General features: G+C 43.5%; 2 protein-coding genes across 2 annotated transcripts in view; one reads left to right on the top strand and one right to left on the bottom strand.

The window, feature by feature from the left end:
* LOC137333065 (nuclear protein AMMECR1-like) overlaps nt 1–213 on the top strand; it is a 179,701-nt gene extending 179,488 nt beyond the window's left edge. Inside the window, exon 6 of the mRNA XM_067997167.1 lies at nt 89–213. Within this exon, the coding sequence (XP_067853268.1) occupies nt 89–176 (88 nt within the window). The 3' untranslated portion in view covers nt 177–213. The remainder of the gene's footprint in view (nt 1–88) is intronic.
* The window catches only part of LOC137333064 (transmembrane protein 164), a 125,530-nt gene that overhangs the window by 17,391 nt on the left and 87,753 nt on the right, over nt 1–20,386 (bottom strand). Inside the window, exons 4-5 of the mRNA XM_067997165.1 lie at nt 19,979–20,057; nt 135–235 (exon numbers count right to left, since the gene is read on the bottom strand). Coding sequence (XP_067853266.1) covers nt 135–235; nt 19,979–20,057 — 180 coding nt within the window. The remainder of the gene's footprint in view (nt 1–134; nt 236–19,978; nt 20,058–20,386) is intronic.

Below are 20,386 nucleotides of genomic sequence, written 5' to 3' on the forward strand. Positions count from 1 at the left end.
TTCTCTTATCTCCAGTGGAACTAATGTTTACTTCACAGTTGTTATGATACAAGAACATATTACAAAATTCTTGATGTTTTAATTTCAGATATTTCACCTTTGTGATGGAGAAAAATTGCTTCTGCTGTACTTACCAATCCAAGGATCTGCAGGAAGGTGAAATGATAGAAGAATAGAAGCCCAGTAGCAAGAAGAGCCCACCAGAAATCACCCAGTGGTTCAGGTTTGTACACACCTAAAAAAGGAGAAAAAGAACAGCCTGCTAGACATCTTCCTTAAAAGAAAATCAGTCATTTCATCAAAATGTCCCAACAGATTGTTTATCATTCACTGACCACTGTTATGTTTCTCACTGTAATGGTGATCTCAACCATCAGGTCAGTTGTTTGAACTCATCCAAAGATGTTCTCAGTTTTAACATTAGGCTTATCTAGCATTTGGCATCAATATATGATAAAAAAAATTGTACTTAATTCATCACCTCAAAGTACTCCCACTATTACCACCCCAATGACAGACCTGTTACTACTAGTACTTCTACAGAGTGTTACATAGCTCAAAACACTCTTCAGTCACTACCCAACTTTGGAATGACAAAAGCTAGATTTTCCGCTGGGGGACGATTCGCTGTCGAAAGTGTCAAGGGGTGGTACTTTCACCTGCCCAGTATCACAATTGCAGTTTCTGGAAGCAACATAATGTGAATAATGAAGGCAAGCCTCATGCATTCAAATTGCCTTTCATTGGGAGCTCACCACTTTGGGGTGCATGAAGTAATGCACTGCTTCAGGATTTCAATGCCTTCCTTTCTTAGTTATTCTTGGCAGGTGGGCAGCTCTGGTAAGGCTGTACACTTATTGCCCATCCCCAGTACCTTGCCCTGACAAGGAGGTGATGGGCCTTCTCCCTGAACTGCGGCAGCGCTTGTGGTAATGGTGCTCCCACAATCGTATTAGTTAGTAAATTCCAGGATTTTGACCAAGTGATGAAACAACAGCAATATATGTCCAAATCCCATTATATTGCTGTTCTTGTCTTTTTCAGTGATAGATGTCATGGGACTGGGAGGTGCTGTCAAAGTAAAATTGGTGAGTTTCTGTAGTGCATCCTGTAGCTAGTAATACTGCAACATGACAGTAGTGGTGGCTGAAGATGCTTGAGGAACACCTGTAGTGATGTCCTGGGGCTCCGATGATTGGCTTTCAAAAACCAAGTCCACCTTTCTGTTTTTCAGCCACTGGAGTGTTTTCCCCTTGACCACAGTGACCTCATTTTGCTTATGCTGCTCAGTGACATTCTCGGTCAAATGCCGCCTTGATGTCAAGGGTGGTTTCTCTCACCTCCTCTGACATTCAGCTTTTGCTTCCATGTCTGAATGAAGGCTGAGATGAGGTCTGGAGTACAGTGGTTCTGACAAAGATGAATTCATCCTTGGTCTTCCTTCATCAAAGATTAAAGGTGGCAGCTGTTGGTTAGACTTGTGAGAGACATGAACAAACTGTGCCTTTGAAGATTTGAAAGGAACAAGATTTGTATTGCTCTATTGAATGACAGGGAGAGATCAGTGGTTGTGATTCAGCTATTGTACTTCAAAAGGACTGGAAATTTTGAGCAATGAGAACATGAGGTCAGCAAAAACTTCATGAAGTTAGAGTGGAATCATCAGAAAAAAAAAGTGAAGTGAGTTGAATAGTGAGACTGAATAGGGAGGAAGTCACTGATATGAAGGACACCATGAGAGAAGACAAAGCCTTGGGAACTATAGAGTTAATAGAAAGAATCAGAGGACGAGCCATCAACTACTGCACAGATGGAGCAACTTGAAAGGGAAATAGATAGCCATTAGTGTAGCTTTGGTGGAAAGCCACATGAAGCTAACTTGCGTAGAAGTGCACTTTGGCAGATCCTGTCAAAAACATTGGGGATGTCCAAAGCACAGCAGATGATGCATCAAAGTTTTCAACAGCACCATTTCAGAGATATGCAACATGCCGTTGGACTGAATTGGTTAATATTCCTTTTCAAGTACAACATTTTGCAGTTATTCCATTCCTCTCATTCAATTTATAACAGTGGCAAATGTTCTAATACTTGTAGATCTGTTAATTCTAAGATGAGTAAGCCTACAGCCCATTCCCTTTTCCTTAATACAAAATGAGTCTTATGACTTTGTTACTCTGTTAATAGCAAGCGCTGGGGGATTTGATGAGAATGGTATTGGCTTGTAGAATTCATGCCTGCTGTTTATTTTAAGATTTAAGCTGATGGCCATCTGCTCGAGACTGCAGCACTGCCCGGGTTTCATGTACATTCAATGGCAGATGCACACAGGAACTACTGCTACGCAAGAGCATACATCAAATATGTGCAGAGTAAACTTTGATGGATCTGGATGGTGGACGTGCTTTGCAACTACCAGCAGAAAAGTCATTTGAGTTGATTTCTATTTTTATTTTAAATTCATTTTGAAGGACATCCTTTTCACCCAGCTCCCTCTCTGAGACAAGATAATCCAGCCAAAATTACACAATTCGCCATCCAGCTGCAACTGTTAGAGGCCAGGATTCTACTCAGAACACCAAATCCATGACGCACTGCCTTAGTGCACTGTTCTGTCGAACTATCCCAATTTACATCAGCTGCCATCTGCGCTTCTTTAGAAAACGGAAGCAATGTCTCAGCGGAATGCATCAGTGCACGTCGAAAGAACAAATTAAACAGTTGTATACCATCACTCAGTGCTTTTCAAATATATGGCAGTGCAGATAGGAAATATTTATCAAAATTACTGAATCCAGTGCGTGGTACATTGGGGTCCCACCCCTCTCCCTTTCCCCATGGCACAGAGCGTAGCACTTGTGCTTGCACCTGGGATTCTCCAGAATGTGACATTAGGGAGAGTCATTTTGTTTTAAATTAGGGAAAAACAGAAAGGATGTCTAAGTCTAGCTACTCCTTAATGCCAACTATCAACATTTGGGAGCTTGGTCATCAAGTTAGTGCTTGCTGACAAAATTCAGTGCAGATTGGGTGCCTCTACCCCAAGTCCCATTCCTCCCAGAGTTTGGCTGCTAATAAACCAGTCAGGGTCTCGCTCTCAGCACTAATTGCTGTATACTCTAGGCAGGAACTCCAATTCTTGCCTACAGTTTAGAGGTTGCAACCCTGCCAGTAGCACTGGGAGTTTTTAAAAAAAAATTATTTATTCTCAAGATGTGGGCGTCACTGGAAAGGCCAGCATTTATTGCCCATCCTTAGTTGCCCTTGAAAAGGTGTTGGTGGGCTGCCTTCTTGAACCGCTGCACTCCATGAAGGTACTCCCACAATTCTGTTCGGTAGGTAGTTCCAGGATTTTGACCCAACAACGATGAAGGTATAGTGATATATATTCAAGTCGAGATAGTCTGTGACTTGGAGGTGATGGTGTTCCATTGCACCTGCTACCCTTATCCTTCTGGGTGATAGGGGTCGCAGGTTTGGGAGGTGCTGCCAAAGATGCCATGGTGACTTTCTGCAGTGTATCCTGTAGATAGCACACACTGCAGCCAGGTGGTGGATAGAGTGCATGTTTAAGTTGGTGGAATATGATACCGATCAAGTGGACTGCTTTGTCTTGGTTGGTGTCAAACTTATGAGCATTGTTGCAGCTGTACCCGTCCAGGCAAATAGAAAGTATTCCATTACATTCCTGCCATGTGCTTAGAGTGGCACCAGAGGGGAGGGAGACCTAGTCTAGTGCATTAGCAGGACTGATAGGAATGAGCAGTTGGTTTGGTAATGGATAGCAACACAAAAAAAAACTTGCCTTTCACAACCTCAGGACATCCCAAAGCACTTTACAGCCAATGATGTAATTTTGAAGTGTAGTCACTGTTATAATGTAGGAAACAAAGTAGCCAATTTGCACACAGCAAGGTCCCACAAATAGGCAATGTGATAATGACCAAATAATCTATTTTTTAGCGATGTTGATTGAGGGATAAATATTGGCCAGGACCGGGGAATGAGGCAAATGGATGATAAAAGGAAGCAATATGGGAAATGGATGATAATGAAGAGGGAGAAGGATGTCAATGAAGGGGGGGGGAATGAAGGAGAAAGGAAAAGGGGAAATGGAAGGCAATGAACGGAAGGCAGCTGGATGACAACAGAGATGGGAGAAATAGATGATAATAAAGAGGACAGGGAGTGAGGCATAAGCTCAGAGTGGTACGTTGGGGTGAGAAGGAGAGTGAACAGGGGAAGTGGAAGATGAGTACCAACTTAACTCTTGGAAGAGGAGTAAAGTGCAAGGTCAGATTGGGAAGGAAGGGGTAGGGGGGGGGCGAAGAGGGAGAAGTGTACCTCTCTGTGAAAGGGTGGATAGTTGGGATGGGTTACAGGGTCTCTGGGAACTGGATCAAGAGGGGGTGGAGTGCCTAGTGAACTGGACTAGTGTGGGGTTGGACTAAGTGATGGTCTGGTAGGTCTGTTGAAAATCTAATCATCGCTTTATTTTTCCCTTTCCTTTCCCCGAATATCGAAAAACTATTAATTATGAAAGTGCTTAAAATCAAAAACAGAATTTCTCTCTGTAATAGTGAAAAATATTAAAATTATCCAGGGGAGCATGTCCCCAAGACCCCCATCAATTTTGTGCCTTCAACATTTGGATTTATGTCTTTTTTCTTCAAGCGAAGGAATGTTACGTATACCTGCTGAATAAGTTCCTAAGTCCATGTAACTGCTCGTTTTCACGTTCAGGGCGATTCTTGCATTGTCAGCTGTTCTGGGGCTGTGTCAGCTTTTCTGAATGTGTTGGTCAGTTTTGCTAGTTTTCAAGGTTGGCATACACGTGTAATGCGCTTAGAGACAATGCAAATAAAAATCTTATTTTGCGATCTTCTGTTCCACAAAAAAAAACCTTTATTCACAGTCAGGTTAGAAATGCAATGTTTGCAGACTGTTCTTTCTGAAACAGCTTCTGTGGAATGTATTTAGACTAGACTGTCAGATCTCCTCTGGCTTTGCTTTGCTCAAGGTGAGTTGGAGGATATGATGCTTTTTTAAAATAGGGGTGTTATGCCATGTAATGCAGAATGTATTATGAGGGCCCATTGACAATGGCAGAATAAAATTTGTCTTATTCATTCAAATGAAAGTAGGACATGGAAAGTTTTATAGGCAGTGAGTGTGATACAAGATGTGAACGCTATATATGTGACTTTTGATGTTATTAGTTGACCTGCTGTGGTGTTACAAACAGGGAGTCAAGACCAGGGGCCTGATTTTAGCAGGCCTGCGGGTTTCCGGCGGGTTGGGTTTCGGGTGCGTGGCCTCCGTGCCCGGTGAAATTAGTGGGTTGCCCGCGCGATCGTAGCAGGCAATCCACTAATTGGAGCCACTTACCTGCTCCTCCGGGCTCCGCGCTGCTGGTCTGCGCGTCGGGCGGGCTGCGCAGTACGATCTGTCAGCTGGAGGCTCTCTAGTTAAAGGGGCAGTCCTCCACTGACAGATGCTGCAACCAATGGAACAAATTACAGCATGGAGCAGCCCAGGGGGAAGGCTGCTCCCAGTTTAATGATGCCTCACCCCAGGTATCATCAGATGGGGTGAGGAGGAGGGGGAGGACAGAGATCTTCCACCCGGCAGGCGGGAGGAAGCGGCCTGCCTCTGCCACCAAGAAGGCCTGGCTCGAGGTGGTAGAGGGGGTCACCTGCGCCACCAACATATCGCCCACCTGCATACAGTGCAGGAGGCGCTCCAATGACCGCAGTAGGTCAGCCACAGTGAGAACACGTAGTCTTTCCCCTACACTCCGTCTGCCACAACACTGCCCCCACCCCACATCTCCTTCGGCACCGCCAACACTACTCTGTCACATCACCCCTCATACCCACTCAAACCCCATCCTCATCTTACCTGCACGTACTCACCTCGCCAGTACTCACCCCGCCACTAACACGCAACCCAATCCTCATACAATCCCATGGCTCTATCCCATACTCACCCTCTCGTGCATCTCCCTCACGGCCAGCCTCACTCAACCTGCCACCACCTGTGCTGCAGCCTCGGGGCATGCATCACATATGTGCAGTAGGCAGCGTAAGGCAAACGTGTCGTGAGCATGAAGGGGATGCGCAAGGGTGTCTGAGGGTTTGCCATGGGTGTTACCTATATTGAATCTCAGAGCAACATCACACATTATATTGGCACCACCACTGCCATGTCTCCATGAATCCTGTCTGTTGTGTCCAATAATGCCCACTCCTGGGTATCACTATGAGGACCCACCACTGATGCCACCCATTGTGTTACTGCAGAGTAGGTGCAGGTGTATTTGCAGGGCTCTTCCGCGCAGACGACTGAGAGACATCGGCGGTGTACCCGGCTGCACCCCGGAAGGATGCGGAGGAGAAGTTGTGGAGGGCAGTGGTGACTTTGGCAGCGACAGGTAAGCAGATGGTGCTGGGGCCAGCCAGGAGCAGCTCGGCATGAAAGAGCCTGCAGATCTCCACGACTACATGTCGAGTGAATCTGCGCCTCCGTGTGCACTGCTGCTCGGAGAGGTCCGGGGAGCTGCGCCTTGGTCTGTGGACCCTGTGGCGAGGGTAGTGCCCTCTGCGACGCATCTCTCTCTGCGGTTGCCCTCCCTCCTGCTGTGCAGGTGGGCGTGCAACAGCACCGTGTTGGGGGGCTCCACGTCTCTGCGGCGGACGGCGTGGACTGCGAGGCTGCTGGGGCTGGTCATGCTGTTCGTCCTCCGAGGGTGTCCACGCACCACCCATCTGGCAGGTGTTGGTCTGTGGGGTTGTGCAGGGTAGGTGAGTGGTTCCTCGGACTGGGGCTGCGGTTTCGCGTCGGTCTGTCCTCTGGCTTGGCGGGGGGTGGTGGGGGGCAGGGGTTGCCCTATGTGACGCGGTGGCCTCCTGCGTGGGTGAGGGCTCTCCCCCCCCCGTGGAGTGCACCTTGGCAGCTGCCACAGGCTGCTGGCTGCAACACGCCTGGTTGGAGGGAGACTGTTTCGCCCAGTGTGTGAAACACTGCGTTGAAGGTAAAATCCCACACTTCCTGTTTTGACAGCTGATTCAGCTCATTTAATGACCTCAACAAGCAAGGTAAGTACACTCAAGTGGAACCCCGCTGGCTTTAATTGCCTGCGAGATTCCCACCAGCGGGGGCCGCGCACGCAGACCTGCACGTCATCGGGGAACCCGGAAGTGGTCGGGATCGTGGCGCGATCCGGTCACGTGACTGGATATCGGGATTTTCGGGGCCCCCCCGCTGGAAACCCACAGGAAACCCAACAGTAAAATCGAGCCCCAGGTGTCACCTTAAGGTGAAGAGGATAGGGGATAATTGGACCAGGAACACAAATGTAATTCAGTTCCCATTTTGAAATCACACATTCTACCCTTATTTTAATATACATTGATTTTATATTATCTGTGGTTAAATAGCAAAAAGTTTGGCAATTGGGAAACAAAAAAGTGGAGTTGGTTAGACCATAGATGCTATTCTGCAGTACAAGATGAGATGCAAAATTGAGGTGCAACCGTGCCACCTCTGGTGAGAGGGTGTAATTACAGTATGACAAGTTTGCATAGGCAGTTTCCAATATTAATGTGGAAATAGAAATTTGTAATGGAACACAGTTGACTCAAAAACATGAGAACAGGAAGAAAGACTTTGTAGGTAGAAAGTGCGTGCAGACATAAGATTTTTAATATGGATAAATAGATGCTACTGTATTCCGATTCTTTCTTGCGCTATTATAATGTTATTTATGATGGTAGGTGCAACATCTGTTGTTGATTTGAGTGCTGTGTGGCTACAAAATAAAAGAATGGGGGCATAGCTTACAAACAACGAATGCCATGAACTATACTATAAAATATATGCATTTCATCTGTGATTTTCAGACAAATTAAATTGAAGGAAAAAAAGTAGAATATTTCCACTTTTTGGAAAAAAAAGGGCATAATAAAAAGCATTCTTTTACAAAACAGTTTGTACATTCTGGTGCAATAACAGGAGAGGACCACTGGCATGGGCTTAAAGCAGGATTCTCCCATAATGAGCTATAACTCAAAACATCCTGAATGAAAGCATTTGATGTGTACTTACTCTCTCTATTAAACCTGGCACTTTCTCCCTCTCCCCTCAATTCAAGCTGGCATTTTTCTCTCTCCCCCCCCCCCCCCCCCCCTCAATTCATACTAAGACTCTTCTCCCCCTCTCCCCAAAGGGAAAGATGTTTCTCAGGAACTTAACCCATGAAGATCAGCCTATAAATTCAACAAGAAATTCAACTCTACCAGAGAAGGAAGCATGGCCTACAGCTTTAGTGTGCAGAGTAGTCTAAATTAGTTAATGTGGTTTTATTTTGAAACAGATCCAGATCAGTGTATCATATCCTTTGAAACTTGCACAAGGCCAAGGGCAAGATTACAGATAGGACATTTTGAACTGGAGGACTCTTAATCCTTTAAGTACAGTCATCAATGCCTTATAGTGTCCATTCAAGACACTAATTCATGAGAATAAGCGTATGATATTGAATATAAAATGTATGCAATGTTTAGAATTGCATTTCTACTAAGATGTTTTTCCCAACTTTATGTGCTGAAGATAGATGTGAATTCGTGATTTTGTGAATTTAAATGGGAACAGTCTCCTAAACTGCCTCATAATCCTATATGCACCAAGGTGACATCAATACATACACTCTCAGTCCTCCCTTTCTCCTGTGCTTTATGGTACCCAATGACCGGTTGGATGTACCTTAGGAGCAGGCATTTTTATTGAATTCTCATTCTAGTGATGTCATGAATTGACAGGAGCACCTAGAATAGGTTGTCTCCATTCTGAGGTTACCCTACTGTAACCAGGGAAGATGTCCAATCAAATCCACCAGATCCTTCTGTGCACCCTGCTGGGTAGGGCCCACGCACTGAACTACCTAGAATTTTGTCTCCTCGTTCTCTTCCATTCCCAACTAAAATTGTACTACTTCAGGCTTTAATAAAATCAAGTTGAATCTCTGGCTCTCCACATTGGTACATGGAAAAATCTTTGAAAAAAACTCAAATACAGCACCTGCTCACTGACACCCAAATCTGCTGCAACTGCTGATATAGAATAATGCCTGCTTGCACTCTCTGCAAAGTCATGCACAATGTCAACCAGATACAGCCTAGAACCAGTGTACTCAATGTGCACAGATAAGGTAACAATGCATAAAATACTGTGTGAACACAACGTAAGTTGAAACAGATATGCATGATAGCTTAAAAAAAATAAAATGGCTGCCTAACAGTTGACCAGCATTTGCTGAACCAGGATTGTCAGTTATTAGATGATGGGAGGCTCTATGACTTGCCTTCCATCAGCCCAGCTCAAATTCACCAGTCCTTTTTTCCTATAGCAACCATTGGATTGCAGAATGCACAGGAGGATTTGGTGAATTTGATTAGACACCTTCCCTCTTGGTATGCCAGTGAACAAAACTATAACACATCCCTCCTCAGTGCTCATTTCTTCCAAAAAGAACTACTATTGCACTCTCTTTACTGAACTAGTGCAATCTGTAAAATCTACTCCAGAACAGCCAGAAACTAGGCCAGGACTGTGATACGCTGGGTCCGTGTCTCGTGCCAAAGTTTTCTGAATGGCCTGTTGGAGGCAAAGCCTTCGTCCACCCCAGCATATCACAGTCCTGGCCTAGTTTCTGGCTGTTCTGGTGTACGCCTGTCAAAAGTTACAGTGGGACTATGCCAGAACAGCTGTGGATTTTCAGGACCAGTGTCAATTATTCAGCAAGAGAAGAACGACTTAAAACCTCAATGGGTGACAAGATCTGCAATAGACTGTTCTAGAAACTCTGGCAGAATTTTTTTTTTGACTGTAGATTCATTACAGTCTTCAATGAATTCCTACTCCAAGCCAGGTTCATTGCTTGAAATTGTGGGAAAGAACCTCGACGGAGCCAGTAGATCTAACTTTAATACATTTATTTCTCTTGTAATAACTGGTCATGTGAAAAGATGGATGCACTTCATGTAAAACTTGTTTAAGAGAACAACAGAATTCTCAATCTGTACTACTCACTGTGCTCAATCCTTTTTTTTTATATAATCGTTCATAGGATGTGGGCGTCGCTGGCAAGGTCAGCATTTATTGCCCATCCCTAATGGCCCTTGAGAAGGTGGTGAGCCACCTTCTTGAACCACTGTAGTCCGTGTGGTGAAGGTTCTCCCACAGTGCTTTTAGGTAGGGAGTTCCAGGATTTTGACCCAGCGACATGAAAGAATGGCGATATATTTCCAAGTCGGGATGGTGTGTGACTTGGAGGGGAACGTGCAGGTGGTGGTGGTCCCATGTGCCTGCTGCCCTTATCCTTCTAGGTGGTAGAGGTCGCAGGTTTGGGAGGTGCTGTAGAAGAAGCCTTGGTGCTTAAGAATTGGATTTTTTGTCAGTCACACAAGAGTTTGCAAACTAGGTGTAAGAACTAAAAAAATGAGATAGATTTTCCGATCAAGTTCACCTGATTTTTGACTGGGAACCCGATTGGAAGATGCAGCAGAGAGCAGTCACACTGGATCTCGGTCCACTTTGTCACACATAAATTTCAGGAAAGGGGGAACGCTAGCAACGGAAGTGCCACCTGAAACAGGACCAATGGAGGGATGTGTTCTATGTCCAGCCACCGGCACCCTGACACTCATGTCCATAGACAGAGATGCATCTATCTGCCTCTGCAGAGGAGACTCCTAATCCCAAACAAAGTTGGGAGAGCAAATCTGATAGCACACGTAAAATATATGAATGCTACACTAACCGTAACGCCAGATACATCCTCAGAAGCATCCCAATCGTGCTTCAACAGCCAGCATACCCTGTTTGGCTGCACCCACCAACATGCCACTAGCCATACTTGCAAGTATTGTTGCAGCTACCAGGAAACAGCCATGGGGAATTGTCACCACAGTCAACAAAGAGCCTGATACAGAGCTGTGCCATCTACTGCTAGAATACCACTTGTAGCTAACATGTAGCATAGGGCCATTACGGTCAGTGACAGTACTGGTCAGCTGCAGCTTCCAACCTACCCACACCTCTTTCCAGGCATGCTGCAATACTGACCTATGGTGATGGTGGCTTGGAGCTGAAAGAGGAGACACCCTCTTCACAATATCACTTCCAGCTCAGCAGATATCAAACAGGGGTCAGACGCTGGACTTCACCGACACTTGCCTGCAAACTCAAGCCTGCACCTTGGGTTTCCATCCACTTCATTTTTGCCAGTCATGTCTTAACCTGCTCCCGGTCAACCTTGGCAAACCCTGACAATTTGTTAAATTGCCTTTAGAGCCTTTCCAAAGGCTGCAAAGATTTCTGTTCCCCTATTCCGACATTTTCCTTTTATTGTTCCCAAACCTTTCAATTTCACTTCACATAATTTTCTGCTCTGTTCCACGAGTGTGATCCCTACCAATGCCCAAATCTGCACGTGAAGCATTGCATAATGGTGATAATGAACTGACCACAGAAAACTGCATGCAAACAGCACACTTCATTTTGGGTGAGCTTAACACTGTTCCTAACCATTCAGGTGTAAATTGCACTCCTTTTGAAAAATCTACCCTAATAAGCCTACAGTACAGTTCATATAAAGTCCCCAGTGTGCTAGGTTTACAGGCCTTAAGAAGCTATTGGCTGTTGCAATATTTTCTAAATTCAAATTTAACTAAAATAAAGGGTAACGGTTCAGTTGATAAGACACTGCTCAGTGTGGAACTGCATCATTCCGAACGGGAAAGCCACTGATTCAATCCCCAGTTTGTGCTGAGTTAGCTGATCTCAGCTTGAACAAAGGTAGGAGTCCAGGCATGTGGGATGGGGGAAATAAATTGGCTAGAGCTCCCAGTGAGAATGGTCACTGGCCCCCGAACCTGATAACTTGATTTCTGATGGAAATTGCGTGCGAGGACAGAACCAGGCTCAGCCAAAACACTCCCAATGCTGAACAGTCTGCTGATATTCAATGTCTTGGCTCTCATTCTGAAGAATGGCCATTTTTGGGTGAGGTGTCAAAGGGCAGCCAGTACCCACGGAAATACGGATGAGAAAGTGCCGGCAGGGAGGGGGTGGGAAGAAAAATCTCAAAACAAAGCAGCTGCAGCCCTGGACCCTTAAACAGTGGGTCACACGTTTAAATCCCAGTCCTGGCTGCCATAGTCACCTGCTCTCAGTGGAAGAACTCTCATCATTTGACTTCAAGAAGGAAGTGAAAGTAACACTACTCTTCTTTCCCTTCATCTGTACATTTTCAAATCTTTGTACGGTGATTATTTCACCAAATACAACACCAAAGTACAACAATTACGCACAGCTAGTTAATAATGAACACAGGTTCATCTAAAAGATCTTCATTAAATGCAACAGCACAAGAAAGCACCTTTCTGCCTACCAGCCCTGCACCTCCCACTAATCATACAATCTACCAGGTTGTAAATTCTGCACCAATTTCATCTTCTGAAAGAAAGTTCTGGATTAAACTCCCTGATTCCTCAAAGGAAATCAAGTAAAACTCCAAAAATATTCATTCATCCTCACATCTGAACTGTTCAATCCTGGCTTACTGCCCTCCCCGGGACAATCTCTCATTCCCCCACCTCCCTCCCCCAGCAACATAGCAATTATTAGGGATGGACAATAAATGCTGGCCTCGCCAGCGACGCCCACATCCCATGAACGAATAAAAAAATGATCGTATCCTGCGGTAACCCTGATTACCCTCTCTTTAGAGCTTCCAATTCCATGCCCAATCTAAAATATGCTGTTGTTGTTCGATGTTCTACAACCAGATCTGGGGAAAATTAAAAGGAACAAAACCTTCAGACTGTTCTATTAATAACTTGGTTTAAATTAGGAACGGTGTATAATTATTGGATAAAGGAAATCCTTGATTCTTAAAAAATGTTATTTTCAGTGGAATCTATTTATAGTTCGAACACACAGTTCTTGCTGCAGTCAGCCCTGTGCAGTAATGCTGACTGTTTTCATAAGATTGTAGCTCAACGCAGCTCTGTGAATATCTAAGTCTTGTTTATTTTAAATGAAGTCAAGATAAACTAGGACTAACCTTAAGTGTGTGTGGCATTTTTAAAATTAAAATCAAGCCATTAATCTGGAGCTCCCTGGCTATAAATGCAATACCCTCTGTAGTATTGCACTATACAGACTATTGACCTCAGCATCTGTGAGATGGGAAGGGGGGAAAACTACTTCAACCAGGTTCCTGCTCCTGATTACTATCCTGTAGCCCCTGCTGGAGATCATGTTGGACACCACAGTCAAACCTAATCTTATCCTCACCACAAGTCAAGCTTGGCTGTGATACCCAATAGTCAAATAGCCTGCCAACTCTCGCTGTCTAGGCTCAGAGATGAAGAATGTCCACTTGGGAGACAGCCACTAGCACTCTTGAAACCATACACCAGCATGAGTCACTGTCTTTAGGGGAGGGGGAAATTGGGCAGAGGAGGAAATCTGCTCATAAATAAAGGCAAACTGTGACACTTGAAATTTTGGTAGGAAGTCACACAGCAATTACAAACACATGTAATTTAATTTCTATCAAAGAATGCAGACATTTACAAAATAAAAGTTGGTGCTTGTACTAAATTTATCACATTCAGAAGAGGAAACATTTCTCTTCACAAAACAAAGAGGAATATTTTTCATTTGATTTTCAAATAAAAATGCTGTGAGTAACACATTTGTCATCCAGTCTTACAGAGATAAGTGTGGGTTGAATATACAGTAACAGAGTTATCAGCGCACCAAGAGGTGGCAGCACAAGTTGGCACCTCTAAACTAGGAATACCATTATGTTCATGGCAGCAGCCAAATGCTGCAATCGGGCCTTTGCCCAACCCCCATCTGGCCCCTTTAACACACACACACAAAAACAGGGAAGAGAAACAATAGGAGGGGCTCACACCCTGGTGAAGCACTGGTCCTGCCTCCCTGAGCACACTTACTACAAAAACTAGCCTAAAATATAAAGTCAAACACCTCAATTAAAGCATGCCACTGGAGTTTAAAGAGGATTCACCTTATAAGTAATCCTTTAAAAATGTTAAAGGATAATTATTGGCGAAACACCTCTTACTTTTTTTTCTGTCCTTTGTTTCAGTACTCCTTTTTAAACGTTGGTTATTAATGTTATCACTGGGAAAACTGGAAGATTCACTGAACTCATCAGTGTAAAGGAGCTAAATTAACACACAGGTTGAATAATGATCTCTGTGGTATCCGAACTTAATTAATTGTTGTCAAATCCATTTCCTCACACCAATGGACTCGGTACTTCCTGTGATTAGGTCATCAGCACTTTCCAAAGATATTCCTCACCCACCCAAAGAAATAACAGACCAAGAAAAGAAAAACAAGTTGATGTTAAAATGGACTATAATTAAATTTAATTTGTAAAGTAAAGTGTTTTTTTTTTAAAAACAAAAACAGGGCGCTGATGATGAGTCTATCTTAAAAATACCCATCCAACGTATGTGACAGGACATAGTTATCTATACGCACATCAAGTACTGCCTCCCACACAAATGTTCCTGTGAGTCTAAACAAAATCAAAAAGAACATAGAGATTAAATATGAATACAATCTTGTATTATACACTATCCATCTGCTTATAATCTACTGTTTTTAATGTCCTTTCCTCTTAGCTGCAGCACTGAACGAGCCTTTGGCTTAGTGATAACATTCTCACCTCAGTCAGAAAGTGCAGGGTTCGAATCCCGCTCCAGACACTCCCGGCAAGCAGAGATAGGAGCTTCAACTCTGAATCCTGGGATGACATCCACCAAGATACTCGGATCTGGTGGGTGTGGGTGTGGGTGCCCCCCACCCCCCTCATTGTATGGGTTGCAGGAGACCAGAAAACCCTCCCGCTGTATAGGACTAACCACTATCGGCTGGTATAAAGATGGTTATGGCAATAGAAGGAGTGTTCACATCGCAACCAGACTGTTAATCAGCCTGCAAATCCTTTTACTACTTCACATTTTTCTCTCCAAGGAAAAATACGAAAAATAAACAAACCACAGCACTGTAGTTTTATGCTGATAGTGACTTATCTGGTGTTGCACATAGTGAAGTAGAGCGGAAAAGTTCAAAGTCATCTCCAGAGCTACTCATCTAGGACTGAGTGTTGGAAACAATCAACATCATTACCATCAGTGTGTCTTCTGAAGCCAGTGCCTGTGTGTCAAATTCTCTAAAACATCTACAGCAGGCCAATGGTTTGATTGAAGAAGGCATACAGCATTTGGAAGGTTTCAAGTGCAAGCAGCTTAACTAAGCCCAATTGAACAGTAGCGCATGTGCCCACAGTCAAAACGAAAATCGAGAGATAAAAAAAGCACAAAAACGGAAGACAGGAAGGACTCACCCTGGTTCCATGACTACACACACATTACTAAAACAAGTCTACAATATCCCTGTCAAGTGCCCCTAAAAGAATTTTGTTTTAAAAAAATGTACATTAATGAATCTCGACAATGTTTTATCCAGCAATAACTTATTTTTGCTTTAATTTCCTGCTTTAAAAGAATATGATGAAGATATTCTTCATAAATAGCTGGTCAGTTAGCGGCTCTCAGCCTGGGCAGCAGGTAGAGACCTACAGCTGACCTTAATGCCTCAGGTGAGAGATGACTGTGGACAAAAAAAAGTCATGATTCCCACTCCTGATCACTATCCAGTGCCTGCTACTGGAAAGTGCGTGGTAAGTCAGGTCTGGCTACAGAGTCTGGCATGACTATGACGTCCATCATAACTGAATAGCCTGCCAACATTTTATTGTCTGGGCTCATGTATGAAGAACAGCCCCTTTAGTTGAGGCACCAGAGGGTAGCTGGCACCCATTCACTTGTACCTCAGTATAAGCGAGCTCATTCAGGAGAGGAGAGCTGAGGAAACATTTTAAAATAAACTGAAGCTCTGCAGTGGCTGGCAGAGCAAGGCATGAGAGCTGGTCTAGTATGCAGACATCTTCTCCTCTCGCCGGGAATTGCATCACCGGGTAGAGTTCAGCACCATTTTCTTTCCTACACATTTCTTGAGCTGCTATTTTATTCACAGATCAACCAGTATAGTGTTGCCTGACCTGCTGAATGTTTCCAGCACTTTGTTTTTATTTCAGAATTCTAGCATCCACAGTATTTTACTTTTGTTCCAGTGTTGCCATTAATTAGTTAAGAACTCATCGAGTGCTAGTCCTTTGAGGTTAATTGTAATCATGCCACCGTGCAGCCTGGTATTTGTAAATAAGGAGACATGTGGCCTCTTAAAGATGTTATCTTTGAAACAGCTAAATCAAACTTTATTTACCTTTTGTGACACTGTATACATTTTTTTTTAAAACCCAGTTATTTATCAAGATATCAAATAATTTGATCTGTACATAACTGGCATTTCTCAGCTTTTGCCAAAATGACCCTCTGTAAAAGCAGCATTAGACAAATAATACAAATTGCCAAGATGGTTTGGGGTCTCAGTTAATAAAATTTGTGTCTAAAGCTTGTCCCCTGCAAACTTCATCAGCTGTGGTGTGTCTGCAAAGATGATTTTGAAAAAGGAGCCACATATCAAAGAGGAAGTTGGGTAGGATTTTTTTTAAATGTTAAAATCTAAAATAGCAAAACATCTGCAGGATTGCAACTTCTACAGAGAATAGCTTCAGTCTACAAAATAATAAAATCCAGCATGTTCATATCAGTTCTTGCAAGTCACCAGTAGATGGCTTCAGCTCACTAGCAATCAGATAGATTTAAAAACTTATCACTCCATGACAGTCCCCAGTGTGATGGAATTTAAATATGCAGCACCAAGGTTCTTAGAAATATTTTTAGGTGTGTCCTTTCATCATTTCCCCAATCAAACTTTCTCCCCTCCTCTGCTGAAGGTACTAACTCATGTTGGATTGTAGCTGACTGGGCAGCAACCATTCTAGTAAATCACCCAACTGGCTCTTTTGAGTTTAGCACACTAATTGTGCAAGCACAATCCTCACGTGATGTCCAAACTTGAAGGGGGCAACTGATAGTGATCAGTAGCTCCAACTGAACAGCTAGCATTGGCACAACCACAATGAGCCTGCCTCAAGTCTAGGATGGGAGTGCTTGCTGTTTATTTCCCCTCTCTAGTCTAGGAGGTATTGAAGCCAATTGTAGTGCCTATAACTATTGGGGAGTCCAGCCAAACAGAAGCTTCATCGAGTCAAACCATTTTTGTGATGAGGATTTGTTGAAACTGTTCAATAAGATGGCAGTCAGTTACCCAATGTGGTCCTGAAATCTCAGTATGAAAGAGTGGAAGTCTTTCCAAAGATGATACAAATACAAGGCGGCTTTAAATAAAAATGCTTCTATTCAATAAAATGTTTTATTATGTTGGTGAGTAGACGTACTCACAGATCATGTATATCATGGTTGCCGTACAGGATCGTGTATAAGACAACTTTCTAGTCAAAAACACTGAAAAAAAAATCTACGACCTTGCCCCATTAGTCATCACAATTCCCCAGAGAAATTTGCTTTCAACACATGGACTGATCCATGCACTGTCGCCAATGTGATAGGGAGCGGGAGTCCAAGAGCCACAGATAGGACAGTCGGGTGGAGGGGGGTGATTGGGAGGGAGATAAGAGGAGACTGGAAGCCGAAGAGAGGAGAAAAGTACTGGAAAGTCCAAAATAGCATGGAACGTGGAACTGGGTTAGGAGATGACTGCTTTCTCCAAAGTGAGCTATAGTTCCATCCAACACATCGACATGTGTAAAAAGACCTCCTTATTTTCAATCAAGGAGAGTCAACATGGTTTTATGAAGGGGAAATCATGTCTGACAAATTTATTAGAGCTCTTTGAGGAACTAACAGGCAGGGTGGATAAAGGGGAACCAATGGATGCAGTATATTTGGATTTCCAAAAGGCATTCGATAAGGTGCCACATAAAAAAAAAAGAGTACTGCACAAGATAAGGGCTCATGGTGTTAGGGGTAATAGACTGGCATGGATAGAGGATTGGCTAACTAACAGAAAACAAAGAGTCGGGATAAAAAGGTCATTTTCAAAATGGCAATCTGTAACTAGTGGGGTGTCGCAGGGATCAGTGCTGGGGCCTCAACTATTTACAATATATATCAATGCTTTGGATGAAGGAACAGAGTGTCTTGTGGCCAAATTTGCTGATGATACAAAGATAGGTGGAAAAGCAAGTTGCGATGAGGACACAAAGTGTCTGCAAAGGGATATTGACAGGTTAAGCGAATGGGCAAAAATTTGGCAGATGGAATATAATGTGGGAAAATGTGAAGTCATCCACTTTGGGAGGAAAAATAAAAAAGCAAAATATTATTTGAATGGAGAAATACTACAAAATGCTGCGGTACAGAGGAATCTGGGTGTACTCATACATGAAACACAAAATGTCAACATACAGGTGCAGCAGGTAATCTGGAAGGCAAACGCAATATTGGCCTTTATTTCTAGGGGGATGAAGTATAAAAGCAGGGAAGTCATGCTACAATTGTACAGGGCGCTAGTGAGACCACACCTGGAGTACTGCATACAGTTCTGGTGCCCTTATTTAAGGAAGGACATACTTGCATTGGAGGCAGTTCAGAGAAGGTTCACTAGGTTGATTCCAGGTATGGAAGGGTTGTCTTATGAGGAAAGATTGAACAGGTTGGGTCTATACTCATTGGAGTTTAGATGAATGAGAGGAGATCTTATTGAAACATACAAGATTCTGAGGGGACTCGATAGGGTAGATGCTGAGAGGATGTTACCTCTCTTGGGGGAATCTAAAACTCGGGGGCAGTCTCAGAATAAGGGGTCGCCCGTTTAAGATGGAAATGAGGTGGAATTTCTTCTCCCAGAGGGTCGTGAATTTTTGGAATTCTTTACCCCAAAAAGCTGTGGAGACTGAGTCATTGAATAAATTCAAGGCTAAGTTAGACACATTTTTGATCAGCAAGGGAGTCAAAGGATATGGGGAAAGGGCAAGAAAGTGGAGTTGAGGTAAAAATCAGATCAGCCATGATCTCACTAAATGGCAGAGCAGGCTTGAGGGGCCGAATGGCCTACTCCTGCTCCTATCTCTTATGGTCTTATGGTCTTATTTTCAACACCCAAATAGTTAACCTAAATTTCTAGTCTTCTACTTGATTATATACAGTAAATGCTCCCTTCACTCTGCTCCAACAATATGTGTCAGCTGCAACCTCCTCAGAGTACCACCCCCTATGACATTTTTCCATTCCCCACAACTACTATCCTGTGGTGTTAGATTACTAATTTAGTGCCAACAGACAGAGCAGACCTCCATTTAATCAGTCTGGGCTGTATTTGATGCCAGGTTTTAACCCAATGAGGTGCCTAATTCCATTTTTAAAAAATACCCCAAAAATGTTTCTTCCCTCTCCTGAAGGTACCAACCTTTTCCGGGGATTTCCAGCAGCCCTCCAACTACCTTGCCCAGTTGTTCAATCTTCATAAGTCTAGGCAATAACTATCAAGCAGCTATTCAGCTGTAAGGATCATCATAGCTGAACCAGATTCTATCCTCACCTGACATCCATGCACACCTTGCCAGAAGGAGTTACTAGACAGTGATCAGGATCAGAATTCCTTCCTGATTTTTCCCTCCCTAGCATGGGAACACTGAAACTGAATGCATCATTCCTACTGCCACATTGCTTGAGACCAACTAACTTAGCACAAATCAGGGATCAAACATGGGACCTTTCTAGCCTTTGTGATGCAGTTCCACACTGGGCCATGCATTTACTTAGTAAACCACTGAAGGAGCTAATAGTAAAAAAAGCATTTAATTAATCATACATTGAAAGCTAGCAAAATATTTTGCCACTTGGAACATTAAAAAAAAAATCCATAAAAAGTTGCAGCAGCTTACCCCCTTTCTGCAGCAGGTAGATTGGAACAATATATAGCGTGATGTGCTGGATATAGTACACTTCCATCTCAAAGGGGAGCTAGGCAGTAAAAATAGAAAGATTTGTCAAACAAACATGCATTCTTTATCTACCTCAATCACTTATACCCTTTATCGGTTATGAACTGATGAGTTGATAAAGAGCTTCTCACACTGCTTGTTTTTAACCACACTTAATGAAACGGCTGTTATTCTCAAACAAGGTTTTAGTAAGGTCAGCCAGGTGAATTCATTACAAGGTTCCTTCCTGTTTAAAACAGTCCAATGCAGATGAGGTGAAAAGCTGTCTGCATCTCACTGTTACCCGAATAATTCGGTCACTCTCGGGCGCCTTAGCGGGGTTGTCTTGCAGAGGACTACATTTACATT

This window comes from Heptranchias perlo, chromosome 15 (genome assembly GCF_035084215.1).
Source record: "Heptranchias perlo isolate sHepPer1 chromosome 15, sHepPer1.hap1, whole genome shotgun sequence".
Classification (NCBI taxonomy): domain Eukaryota; kingdom Metazoa; phylum Chordata; class Chondrichthyes; order Hexanchiformes; family Hexanchidae; genus Heptranchias; species Heptranchias perlo.